General features: G+C 41.3%; 1 protein-coding gene across 6 annotated transcripts in view; it reads right to left on the minus strand.

The window, feature by feature from the left end:
- LOC143422238 (uncharacterized) overlaps positions 1 to 14,063 on the minus strand; it is a 175,900-nt gene that overhangs the window by 27,019 nt on the left and 134,818 nt on the right. For 4 of the 6 annotated variants that reach the window (XM_076892737.1, XM_076892733.1, XM_076892732.1 and 1 more), the window contains 2 exons: positions 8,967 to 9,860; positions 4,600 to 4,680 (listed from right to left, as the gene is read on the minus strand). In XM_076892737.1, coding sequence (XP_076748852.1) covers positions 4,600 to 4,680; positions 8,967 to 9,860 — 975 coding nt within the window. The remainder of the gene's footprint in view (positions 1 to 4,599; positions 4,681 to 8,966; positions 9,861 to 14,063) is intronic. The other 2 variants (XM_076892735.1, XM_076892734.1) reach the window with 1 other exon arrangement.

Genomic DNA, 14,063 nt, shown 5'->3' on the forward strand with positions numbered 1-14,063 from the left:
AATCTTCGTGAAAGCTCGTTGGAAAAAAGGAGCTACGATTTTCCAGTCAACCGTTATTTCAGTAATCGTTCAAGTTGCATCGTGAAATATTTCGCGAGCACGAATACGTCCTTTTCCAAAAATATACAAAAAAATGTTTGTAACTGTCCCAGTTATTTGTTGTGTTTGTTTCACAATCAAATATAAACGCAGCGAATATTAGTTTAGTAATAGGAAAGAATTACATCAGCCTGGTACAATTATTTTATTTTTCTATCGATTTTTGTTATTGCATTTATTTCATATTTTTCGTTAATAATTATTGCCTTTCCGTTTCTGTGAGTTTTGTTTAATAAACGATTCCACATATCCGCGAACAAATTTTTTCAAATTTCACGTTCTGTTTAACATTTCATCCTATCTTTAAATACGTACAATCTGTGCGTCCAAAATCCTTTTTTTAAACTAAAACTCTGAAAGCTCTTAAAATTAATATCCAGTGCAATTAAAAATTACTGGCACACTAAGAATGATAGAAAATTGTTGCAAAAAAGTACCAACGTAGACTCTACAATAAAATACCGCCAATGATTTTGCAGCAGCAGGCATTTAAACAAAAAAAACTTCATCGCCTCCATATTCATCGAGTTGCAATGTACATTGACCGATACCAGCGTATCCGTTTGTTTATTTACACGTTTCAATCATGATGGAACAATTTTTGCAGCGGTAGAAAATTGAAAAAAAAAAGAAAAGGAGAAACGGATCAAGGCCGATCACTTTCGAGTCGTCGCGATAGCCTTGTGGCATTTAATTGGAATGGACTGAGAGGACACACCTGTTCCCGTCGTTTCGTCAATCGCGGGAAAACCGCAGGCGGTTTCGCTTTAAACGCTCGTGGACGCGACGGTTCCACGTTAAACGCGTTAAGTCGATTGTCACATAAATCTAACGTCAAATCTGATCATTGCAGCCTCCGACAGATCTATGACCTGCTCTTAATACGGCTGTCGAAATAAACGGCGAACAGAAGGAGTTTTGCTGCGATTTTAAGAGGAGTAATCCTCCGTTCTCCATTTCGACATCATTCCTTTTGCGATTGGTCTGCAATTTTTCCATTATTTAATTTACGGCTAATTTTTCTTCTCCAATAATCTTACGCGTCTCTGCTAATCATTAGAATTTTTTAATTCATCGTATTTTTTTTTCTACGAATATTTCTCTTTAATATTTTTGTGGCAGTCATCGCGATGTCAGCAGTTTTTCGGAATTGAAATCCCGCAGGCAGTTTGATGCACGCGATTTCGCGTAGTTCTTGTTCCGACGTGAAGTTTAAACGAAACAGTTGTTGCCTCACACGGAATTAGCGGTGCAATCTGGTGCAACAATGTCGGATTCGTTATACACGCGTTACAACGCTGGAAAAGCTGCATAAATTCTCGTCAGGCGTTAAATAGGAAAGTCGTTGATTAATTTTGCCAAAACTGACATATGAGTCTGTGGTTTAATCGTACTTCAGTGCTTTACGCTTTACTGGATATCAGTAACTGTACAAACATATAATTTCACGTTTAATTCTTGAGTCAAATACCAAATTATCGCATTAAATCTTTAATACTTAATAAGAGAAAAAATATCTCTGTCTATCTATTATCAAATTATTTCACGTTTAATTTATCCATTTAAATCTGATAAGTTTCTCGCATCGAATTCAAACTTTGTCCTGCCAGAAGCGAACCAGGGAGTACCCACGTCAGCCAAGATGAGCAAGTGGCTTCATTTCGACGTGTTCAAAGCTCAGTCGCTAAGGTGGCAAGGTCTCACGTATCCGCTGACAATCACGGGACAAACGGTAATTAACTACACCAGTATCTCGTGTTGATTCGTGAGTTATAGAGCCATTCATACCTCCCGCCAATGAATAATAGTTCATCGATTTGTTATCCGTTGGTGTTGTACGAGTTGTCGTGCGATGAAACTAACACAATACACCGAAAACCCCATTGTGCTCTATTGTTTTGGAAGAATTCGAGGAGAATTAACCCCACGAAAATTCTGGCAACCAATTAGCCATATTGTCGTAAGATATTGTGAACAGCTGACGCGTACGCGTGTTGGCCGCATAAAGCATTAAGCACTCGAGTATAATTTCGGATTATTAGTACGTTGGATCTATTGTACGAATAGAATATCTTGTCACGGATCGGATGAAGAGAGGAGAACCAGAATTGACCCAAAGTTTTGGCCGACGATGTACACGCGAACAGCTCGTGTGCACGCGTTTCCATTAAATTTACCTTCAAACCCGATACCGCCTACGCGAAATAGTAAATATATATTAATACGGCGATATCGGGAATATCTGGATTGGCAATAAACGGTTAGCGCCGCGAGATAATGGGGCAGAGAATGTGACTTGAATCCGGCCGCCATAAACCAAGAGTTTCCGCTCTGCGGCCCCGCCTATTATTTGCAATCCGATTTATCCGGTCCCGCGATTATTGTACGCGAAGGATTAGACAGGAGCCAGAGAGCCTGAGTCTAAATCAGATTACAGATGCTTTCGTTAATCACGGCTCCTGCCGCACGGGAAATACCATCTTCTAATCATCTCGCACAACAGATGATATATTTAAAGATCAGCAACGCGTAAGTTAGATATTGCGTTAGTTTCTGGTATTAATCTATTAAATTATTAGAAATCGTTGAGTTTGTCAATTTTCGGTCACCAAAGGCTTCTTTGGTACCGTTGCTTTCGTTGGTACCGTCGATTTACTTCGAATCTGATTTATCACTGGATAGTTTGTTTGATTAAACGATTCGATTCTTATTTTATACGGATATTCAAGTTAATCTTGTTTAAATGCAAGTTGAATATTTCGTTAGTTTTTGGTATTAATCTATTAAATTATTAGAAATCGTTGAGTTTGTCAATTTTCGGTCACCAAAGGCTTCTTTGGTACCGTTGCTTTCGTTGGTACCGTCGATTCACTGCTAATCTGATTTATTAGGGGATAGTTTATTCGATTCTTATTTTACACGGATATTTATGTTAATCTCGTTTAAATGCAAGCTGAATGTTTCGTTAGTTTTTAGTATTAATCTATTACATTATTAAAAATTTCTGAGTTCGTCAATTTTCGGTCATCAAAGGCTTCTGCGCGTTCGTTGGTACCGTTGATTTACTTCTAACTTGACTCATTACTACTTTATACGATTAAACGATTCGATTCTTATTTTACACGGATTAATCTTGTTTGAAGGCAAACACAAGTTGTTATTAGTACAAAGTTTCCTATAACCAGTTGCGCAAACGACGTCCAACAATCAATCCGTGCCCCCTCATAATATTTCACGAAAAAGGACCGCGCATTTTCAATGGCCCACGGGACGGGGCAAAAAGAGGCGCCATCCCAGAGAAAGATCGACGTTATAACTTTCGTTATCTTTCCAACTGTCTCCAGCAGACATTAGGATGGCCTCTTTTTCCCGCAGGAGACCCACCACCCTTTGGTCCTGCGTAACTTTTTTTCTCTCCTCCCGTCGAACGATCGGGGTGGACGGCCTTCCGTTGGTCCCTTTTTCCCGCAGGTATGGAAGGGGCGTCTGGGAACCGTTCATCGATCACCGGCACCGCGAGATAGGAAGGCGTTTCCGCGCGTGTCGCTGCACCGTCGACACCTATTTACCGATACCATTCCCGACAAAGAGTAATTGCCGGCTTTACGGCCTCTTGTCCCGTCGTCAAAGGCACCCCCCCTCGACCACGAGCCATGAATACTCTGATTTGCGTCCGCGCGAAACCACCCCGCGCTGTCCACGCGTCTGCCACGTCTGTTCCGCTACGGGGCACGCCAAATAAATCGCAAGCCTCCTGTATAAACAAACTCGAGACTCGTTAAAATTTTTTAACGCAGCCCACGTGGGGTTTACATTGGCACGACAGGTCTCGCGTTGTCGCCATATTTTTTTTTAACAATAGAAGACTGTTGGTTGGCGAGAGATAAGTAATTGAAAGAAGAGCTCGCTATCAATTACGATCGTCGTTCCATCCCCTGTTTCTTATCTAACCACAGATTCTCTACTTCGAATTTCATCGATTCTTTCCCATCCGCGACACGCGTTCTCCGTGCAGTCTCCCTCGACCTCGAGCTTCAGCCTTTCTTCTCACGTTCTCGACCGATCATTCTCTCCCGTCACTTTCATTCCCAATTGCACCATTTTCACCCCCTCTCTCTCTCTCTCTCGCACTCTTTTTCTCACGACGTCCACCCGTTCCATCGTTCAATCTCAATTTAAATCACAAGTCGAGCGTCATTTTCTCGATCGCACCCTCTCGCTCTGTCCTGGCGTTTTAATCGCTCGTCCCTTGCAACCCTCTCCCCCGTTCCTCTCACCCCCTGCCCTATTTTCCTTTTCTCTTCATTTGCAAATCTCTGATCTTTCGTTCGATCCTTCCTTCTCCAACCCCCTATAATCCCACCCCACACCCCTCACGTATACGTGTACAGCTTTCTCTGGTCTTTTCTCCCTCTCTCTCTCTCTCTTTTGCTTTTCTTTTTCTTTCTTTGTCTCGAGATACTGTTTTCGTTATTTGAATTCTGGAAACGATACAGATACCCTCCGTTATGCTTGAACTGCAGAAGCCGGGACAGTCGGCCACGACGAGCGAGGCTCCGGGGATTGCCGCCCGCTACGACTCTGCCAACACAACAACAACAAGGCCGCTTCACGAGTCTAATTCCTAGGCAACTATCTGCTTCGCTAGAGAGACTTGACTTAAGAGAAAATGGAAGCCAGTGCAGGTACGCCAGCTTCTCTTACCATGTTTTTTCTCACCCTTCGCACAGCTGTTTCCCTCGCGACTGAAACAGAGGTACTTCGCGGATCTTCTCGCTTGCGCTTTCAATGCACTGTTGGTACCTTGGTTTTAAACTTTTAGCATGTATGAGCACTTTTAATATACGCACGTATGCGTAACGAGAAAATGGTTTTTTAGGACTTCTGAGCATTTTCTTCCAAGAAAATTAACTTTCATTTTCTGTAGAATGGTCAATGTGAAAATGTTTAATTTGCAAGAATATGTTGGATATTTCGTGGGGAAAATTTTATATTCTTTTTTTGTATTGGGTATTTACTGCGTTTTGGAGCAAGTATGATTTATGTGGGCTATGTAAGGCATGCTGTTGGATATTGGAGTGCTTTTAGAGCATCTTTCTTCAATTCTATTGCAGCTATTTACATTATAGACACTTGTTCGATTTATAAAAAATATTTGGAAGAGAAATTTCGATGTCTGAAATAAAAATTGTTCGTCGACAGGATAAGTATAAAGGATTCTTACCAAAAAAAAAATGTTACCTTAACACATTTCTCGAGTATCACTGTCAAACCTATTTTTGTTCCATTGAAATTATAACTCTAAATAAGTTGGAGAATTTACTGAAACAGTCGAAGGTGGCGAGGAACTGTTCCAAGAACAGAACGATGGAATATTAGATAGGAAAACGAAGTCGAATCGCAGAAAGAGACGTTCGAATATCTTATTGGATTACTTAGGGTAAGCGGATTCGCTCGACGCAGGCATTACGTTCCTAATTCAATTCCCCGGCGAATAAACTGTCAATATTAAAATAGATTTGCAAGCGTCAAGGATTGGCGGATAATCGCGATTAATTTGAAATGTGCCAACTGGCGAGATTGATTATTCCGTTGCGAATTAATTGACGTTAGACAGTGCAGTGACTCGACGCGTTGTGCCTCAATTTGTTATCTGATAATGGACAAGCATCACCACCGACGAGGTGCATACTCGTTATTGCTTGCAATCCATAAACTATATTTTTAACATTTTTAATTACTATACATTACTACAAAATAAATATGCTATTTAAAAAAAACGCATTATATATGTGTCATTGCTATTTATAAAAAAATAGTTTCTTCTAAAGTTATCATATCATTTGATTTAAGATTACTGATTAGAAAACTATATTTTTTTCATTTTATTCATCGAAACTGTTTCTTGAAGATACGAAAAGAAATAATCATTTCTGAGGAAACTTTGGTATTTTTGTAATTCTGTACCATATTCTTTGTAAAAAAGATTTTAACAACACATGAAAAACATTCTTTTTATGCTCGATATTCTATGAAAGATGAAAAATGCGTTCTGTTGTAATTGAAAGAAATCTGAATGTAATACTGGTCCTCTCGAGCAAAAGAGCTTGACGCATCATAGTAATTACGACTGTTACGAAGGACAAAATTATAATGGCAAAATGGTGGACGATCTTTCGTCTTATTTCTGATTCACCGTCCCGCACGATTGCGTCTCAATTCTTAATGCATCGTTCGACATTCAAGGGTTGAACGTCTTACGCTTAAGAGCACGTTGGCACGTGGAAAAGCCTTAGGAATGCGCGAGAACGGTTACGTCGTCCGTATCTGCATATTTATCACTGTATTTTTAACTGCACCGATTTCTCGAAATTTCCTGCTCGAGATTTCTTGACGAAGGGTCGCGAGAGAAGCTCTGAGAAGTGTCTCAACAAAGGTTTGTGTCTAACAGTGGAAAACGTCGCTTCAGAAGTCTGTGCGATCTGTAGTTGTCATTAAATTCGTAAAAATTCTTTTTGCTACGTGTGTGCGAAATGTAATACCTAATTTTTTGCAAACTAGCAAAGATTTACTTGGAATATTTATAACTAAAATTTGTAAGGTTACGTTTCATAGGTGGTTGGCTCAGACAACTTCTAATTCGCATTTTAATTGTACTGTATAATTAGAATAAAGTTTAAAAGTTGTAGGTTCTTTTTCTAGAAATTCTTTAAGGTTCTATAATGCTTCGAAAATTTAACAAAAAATTATGCAGAATATTACTTTACTGCAATATTTCTATTAATACGAATTTTCATTACCTTTTGATTTTATATTGAAATAAGCTAATAAAGAGACCTTCTCATCGTCCTCTTTCAATTAGGTATTCTCATAAGAAATGTTCCTTCTGCTCGCGCAACAATGTTTACCCCGTACGATTTTTCTTTCGATCTCCAATTTATCTTCGTAACGCGCATCTACTTTTTCTTATTAGAATCGATGAAAATTGGATATTCGACTCGACGACACTATCACCTTTAATCGTGAAAATTTGCAGGGCGCGCGATAATTCGATTCCCTTTCTCTCCTCGCCTCGATCGAAGCCGCGCTCTCGTTTGTCGAAAATTGAAACGTTTGAGGGTAATTAACGGGAAAATTTTAGTGCGTGTCCCTTGGGCCGCCTTTCTGATATCGGATTCATCGGGAATATCGTTTCGATTGATCGGACGAGGGTCTCTGGGAAAGGATAAAAAAGAATCGGTAGTAGGATTTACTTATCCATATTCATCGGTCCCGATCGATTATCCGAGCTTATTCGAGCTTGTTTGCCTTTGCACGGTTTTAAACAGACTATCCAAGTCGCAAAAAAAATGTGTCCCAAGGGCTGTGTAACTGTCTCATTGAAATCATTTGCTCGAAAGGAATATTTACCATTGCTCGTGTCTGCTTTAGAATTTGTGGAACAAGAGAAATTTGAATGATTGAATGAAGAACCTTCTTCTTAATGAGATCTCTAAATAATTGTGTTGCTATTAGAATTTATGGATCAAGAGAAATTTAAATGATTGAATGAAGAACCTTCTTCTTAATAAGATCTCTAAATATTTGTGTTGCTATTTGTTAGTTGTTGCTATTAGAATTTATGGATCAAGAGAAATTTAAATGATTGAATGAAGAACCATCTTTTTAATAAGATCTCTAAATGTTTGTGTTGCTATTTGTTAGTTGCTGCTATTAGAATTTATGGATCAAGAGAAATTTAAATGATTGAATGAAGAACCTTATTCTTAATAAGATCTCCAAATATCTGTGTTTCTATTTGTTAGTTGTTGTTATTTATTTGTTCTAGTTATTTATTAGTTGTTGCTATTTATTTTACCTAATGTTGCAAGTTTCTCCGGCACTGCTCTTGATAATTGATGATCTTCAAATTAAATATTACTCCAGTAATCGTTCAATGTTTGAACTTTCAAATGAGACTGTAGATTAAGTCGCTTTATTATCCTATTTTTGCAACAAAATGTCGTCGATTTTCGAAACTACCAACATAATTCCTTAAGCATGACTCCACTTGATGATCCATATTTGAGTCAGCATTACTGTCTGTGCAAGAAGCACAAAGACGTACCTCGTTCATCGAGTTTTCTACTGCTCAATGTTATACGTCAGTGTATTTCTCATTGACGGCGGGAAAAAAGCGTCGAATTCAGAGAAGCAGAGCGTCGAGGACGCGTCGCGACGGCATTCCATTCTCTCTTAAGTCTCAGGTGTCGATGGGTGAAATCTAGTTAGAGGTGGCCGCGCCCTGTGCCGCGAACGCTTCGCGTGTACCGTCTAGCCGACGAATAAACGAGCAGCGAACAGGAATTACAATAAACGAGCTAAAGTAACAAACCGCGAGGAATCGTTCGGATGAAACATGGACGAGCTGTTCGACTTAATAAATGATTCGAGGCTCATTGATCACTGTTCTCGACACCGTGGCAATTCCAATCCCAACAAGCGTCGACAGATCCTGAAACTTTTAACAGACCTCAAGCCTCAAGAAACTTGCCTCTGGGTCGTCGACTTTTAATGCTTGTCCACTATCTCCTACACATTTATCACCATAGAGGCTTCAAATTTGTACTTAAAAACTTTCGCAAATCTTACACCAATATTTCAAGACTTGCAAAATTGTCATGACACTTCAAGTAGCTAACTAAATTATTCCAAATGCATCACAAACGCGAGGTCAATAATCGACACGACTATCTTTAATTTAGACACCATGCTTCTTAAATAAATTGATCCATGTTTCGTACGAGCGATCCTCGCGCAGAACCAAAAGACAAAACAGAAGAAAAAGAAAAGAAGAGCGTGTACAGTCGTAGAGACATATCACTCACTCGGCGTTGGTCTCCGGCGTGGGCAGATCGCCGATGGTAGTTAGGGTGAGGGTTGACCAGTAGAGCGAGCCCAGATACTTCCTGGTAAGGGTCGCGTACTCGCCAGGCCTGTACGGGTAGACCCAGTCCCCTTGGAATCCCTCCGCCTCGCTGAGCAAGTAGTAAAAGCAGCCGAACCAATGGGCCAGGATCAAGAGTATGTGTATCAGATTAAACACGCGCCACAGGTTCGGGTAAACGGTCCGCGACTCGACCATGTAATAGTAATTGTACACGCGGTAGATCTTGAGGAACCTCGGGAACCTGAGCATCGGATTGCTGCCAAGGTTCACCTGGAGCAGGTCGAGCGGCAGCAACGCGAGTAAGTCCAACACGAACGACTTGGACTTTAGATAGTGGCCAGCGAGCTTTTTGCTGTTGTAGACCATCAGGCCCTGCTCGAGGTAGCCGGTGCGGAATTGCACGGCCACGTCCAGAAAGAACACCAGGTCCGTGAAACCATCGCAGGCGAGCCACGCGGCTGGCGCGATCGCCTGCAGCTCTGGCAGGCTCTGTCGCACGATCAACGTCCACAGATTGTAGAGCACGCAGCCGGATAATAGCATCAGCCAGTAGTAGTAGAAGTTCTCGTCAGGGTTGACCACGGTCTTCGGCGGTTTCTGAGGCCTACGCGGTCTTCGTCGCCGACGCCCAGTCGAGTCCTTGTCGTCCTTGTCGTCGCCCTCGCCCTCGCCAGTGTCCAACGTCTCCTGGCTCTCTGGGATCTGTCTGGTCGAGAAACGCTTCAGGAACGAGTCCTCTCGCTTCAACGGCGGCTTCTTCTGGATCGTCGAGATCGCGGATGAAAGCTGGACCGTGGTGCGCAGCTTCATCCAACGCTGGTTGCTTTTCGTCCTGCGAACAGAGAGACGAATAGATCGCCAGTGAGGGACGAGACAGGGGCTGGAGGGTCGTCGCGGATCGATGGTCGGCTCGAAGTTTCGTTGCTCGATGGGAGATCGACGTGGTTTCAAGTTCAGTGCTTACCCTGAGTCACGTTGCTGGAGGTTCGCGGGGAACTAGTTGGACGTTTTCGTCGCAGGATGTGGACGTTGAGAATTTTATGGTAGATATAGGGATTTTTGTGAGGTTTTTTTGGAGACGCAGTTGTGTCAGTCTTGTTGGAATTTGATATAGGAGGGGTTTGCAGATAGTATAAGTAGAATATTTTGGGTATTGGGATTTTGATTTGATTCGAAAGAATTTGGGCAGATTCGTGGTAACTCGAAACAGCCAAATTTTTTATTCGATTTTCTGTTTTAAGTGAATCGAATATTCGACAAAAAATAACTCTTTAAACGAAGATAATTTTCACACGGACAAAGCTAAAATTGTATATTTTCACTCCTATATTACTTATGCAATAAAATGGAGACTCAGCACGTGAACTACGACACGTTTTAATTTAATCAAAATTACCAACATCGAGTAGAAAAGTGTCGTATTGGGTACTCATTTTAAGGTGGATACACTACTGATGCATCGATATAGGTGCAAACTGTTTCAACCCTTTTTGCACCCTGTGTGACAGTTACTCAAATGTAGATAGACAGCTGATCGAATGACGGACGAATCACAAGAGCTGTCAGACTCGTTGCGACAGTTCATTATATCTCGTGCAGATTAGTCGTGTTACTTGAATTCGAATAATACCATTCACAGAAGTTCAATTATTTACCTCGATGTCTTATCAATTAATGTAACTTTGACTTCTTTCTCTGATTATAATGACAATTTTGATAAGCATCAGGCATTGGTGACAGCTTGTTTCAAATTCACAATACGCGGTGCAATTTATATCGTTCGACGTGAATTTCTGCAGAAGGCAAAGGAATTGAATGGTACTTGACTTTATTTAAAGCTTGGAGAAATATTCTACTCGATGTGCCTCTGGATATTTCACGTCAAATAAAGTACAAATTTGTATCGATAAAGTAATTTCAAATTACCTAAATTCGATTAATTTAACTAATTCGAACGAGGTTATTTCATCGACGTGTCGTTATTCAGGTGCTGTGCTGTTAAATGGAAGATATTTATGCACGTGCTAAAATTTTGCGTGTGCATATACAGTGTTCATTGTAACGATCGCCACGAAATTTCTAATAATTGAACACAAAAGGATAAAATAATAAAAATTCAATTGAATCGATATTCCTAACTGTACCAAAAATTCCTCCCCAACGAATAGTTACGTTCATTAACAATTTTATAAACAAACACAATATAATGTTTCTACTAACGATAAGTATTACTGAAATGAAAACTGTGTTCGTTCAACAATTTATCTCGAACGTTCATCCGTAAATGTCGAAAACGAGATTCCACATCGACGCGAAGTCAAACAGGAGCGTAATTCCGCGATACTCTTGTAATTGAATGCAAATAGCAGGGGCACTTGTCACAGATTCGATCTCCAGTTCATCATGCGCGATGCGATTGCTTTCCACGTACCTCTACACACGTGTGCACGTCTAAACGGCGATCAATTTTATCCAACACCCTCTGCGGGCAAGCGCGCTGCTAAAACTAACAGCAGTCGTTACAACGAACACTGTGCACGATAAACTCGAATGTTCCTTCGTGAAAGAAACAGAAACGAAAACAGCTACGAGTGAAACATTCAACCGCGTACGCTTAAACGAAATGCAACCGCGATTCAATCCCGTGGCCCGCGCGGTTAATTACCATTTCAGTCGGCGGAAAGTATAATGCAACCCCGGGGCTAAGCTGTTTATCGTTTACGCAGCCGTTAAACGCGTCTCTAACGAGCGGATTTCCAACTGTAAATGCAATAAATTCCCGTAGCACGCGACCGCGAGGCGGCACGTACAAACAGAAACGCGCGAAAGTGGAGAGGAGCGTTCGAGCTGCCATTTTCCAGCTACACCACAGCTCGAGAAACGTTGCGTAATCCTTGGGGGACTTGTAACCGTTCCGATAAATAGCGACTTGACCGAATTTCGAGTTATTGCGCGGACGAGCCGAGTCGTTTCGGATCTTCGCGTTGGAAGCTTCGAAACCCGCGTAACAGCGACGCGAGGGTGCTCCTCGCGAAGGTTAGTTGGTATCAGACTTGGGGGTTGCTTCGAGCCTGCCTTTCACGTTCCATCGAATATTTATCGGATACACTCGGAGGGGGAGGAACTACTTTTTTTGATAAATGCCAGCCAGGGATAGGAAATTCCGGGAATACTGCGAACTTTATTTTTGGGGGAGTTATACGGGGGTTGTAAATTTTTAGGGCAGGAATTTATGGACTCCCGTGCATACAGCGGGACGTTTTCTTGAATATTGCGCACCATTTTGTTCGAAGCAATGAAAACAGAAGTTTAGCTCGAAAGACCAAATAGTAATAAGAAGATGTACTTCTTTTTCGAAATTATTGGCAATGATACAAAATTAAAAAAAAAAAATAAAAACAACGGAATTAATAAAGTTTATACTTCTCAGAAATACTATTTCGTTTTAATCGTTCTACAGTCGATCTTAATTTCTTTCAAAAGCAAACAAAATTCAAAAAAAGAGTAATTATTATACTATCGTGATACTTGTTTGAAATCGAACGATTTCAGACTGTCTTAACAATTTTCCACGTAGAGAAATAGCTGAACAGAGTACGCTATTCAAGCGTCTCACTGTACACGGCCAAAAAGGCGGCCAGTTAGGCCAGTGACATGGCGCAGCTCTTAAGGAGCACTAAGCTCCCCAATTTATGAAAATTTATGGGTATCCTCGCGTAGCAGGACGACTTAAACGCTCGTGCCACTCGCGAGCAGGGACAAACTGCCTTTAATTAAAATCCTCCGATCCTCCAAGAGGTACGTTCCTCCCCTCGTTCTAAAAAGAAAGTACAAACGTATACAATCAAACAACCGATTAATCACACCGAGAGAATTTTATCGTAAAAGAGAAAAAAGAGAAAAAAACAGAAAAAAGTGAAAAACCAAGAGGAAAAAGAAACGAGAAAAAGTAGGTACAAAAGGTGAAAGATAACGATGCGTGTCGATTCAGAAAAATCGTACAAAGACTCGGCTAACGAGGTTCCAGCGAAAAAGTGTGCCATCGCGCGCCCAGTGAAACGCGTTCCACGCGTAGATGCGCGTCGGTGGGTCGCGTGGTTCGGTGCATCGTGCAAATCGTCCGGTAAACCGATCAAAAACCAACAAAAGAACGACACGACGTGCCCGTCGTATCGTTTGGCTCGCTTTCAAAGCATCGTGGAACCTTTATTGCAAAACCCATGCATGATTCGTGACGCAAGACCTCTCGCTAAGGGACATATCTCTCTGAAACATCTCGTTCCACACACTTTCCGCTATGGGCACAATAAATGTATCTTGTGTATCGCGCATGTACGACGGGGTTCACGATACGGCGATACAAACGGGCGAGACGAATCGACGCGACGAGAAATAACAGAGAAACGCTCGAGCGAGCTGTTCTTCGGTTGTTGGGCTCCCGATTTTCGAGAAAATCAGACTCGAAGATTGCGCGAGTGCGAACTCAAGGGAGTGCAATCGATAGGGTGTGATTCTCGCGAGAAGATTTGTCGTGACTGTGGAGTGATATCTTTTTAAATCGATCGAATCGATGAAACGAGCGGAACCAGTGCGCTTTAAAAATGGTCACTCTACATTTTCGAGTTCTGTTTCAGCGTAGAATAGCCTTCTACCGATTGTGCCACCGATATTGTATTCGTTTATCAGCTGACCAAACGCGTGCACTCGTTTTACTTTCAAATTGGAGTTTTTCGAAATCTGGGTCCCAGAACTGAAAAATGTCGCTCGATGATTCTTGTTTATCTTTTCGCTTGGATTCGCGTCCGCTCCCGTTGATTTGATCACCGCATCGACAACGCCTCGTACATATGCATATATATATACACGTACACATAATACGTAATCTATGATCATTGCAAGCAGACAGATTACATCCTACTTGCGTTCCATTCGACAAAACCCACCGAAACGACCAACCGTAAGTCCTTGCTTTCTTTTCTTTTTTTTTTTTTTTTCTTTTCTTGCTTCTCTTGAAAAACAAAAAGGTAGACTCGTT

Source organism: Xylocopa sonorina, chromosome 3 (assembly GCF_050948175.1).
Source record: "Xylocopa sonorina isolate GNS202 chromosome 3, iyXylSono1_principal, whole genome shotgun sequence".
Classification (NCBI taxonomy): Eukaryota; Metazoa; Arthropoda; class Insecta; order Hymenoptera; family Apidae; genus Xylocopa; species Xylocopa sonorina.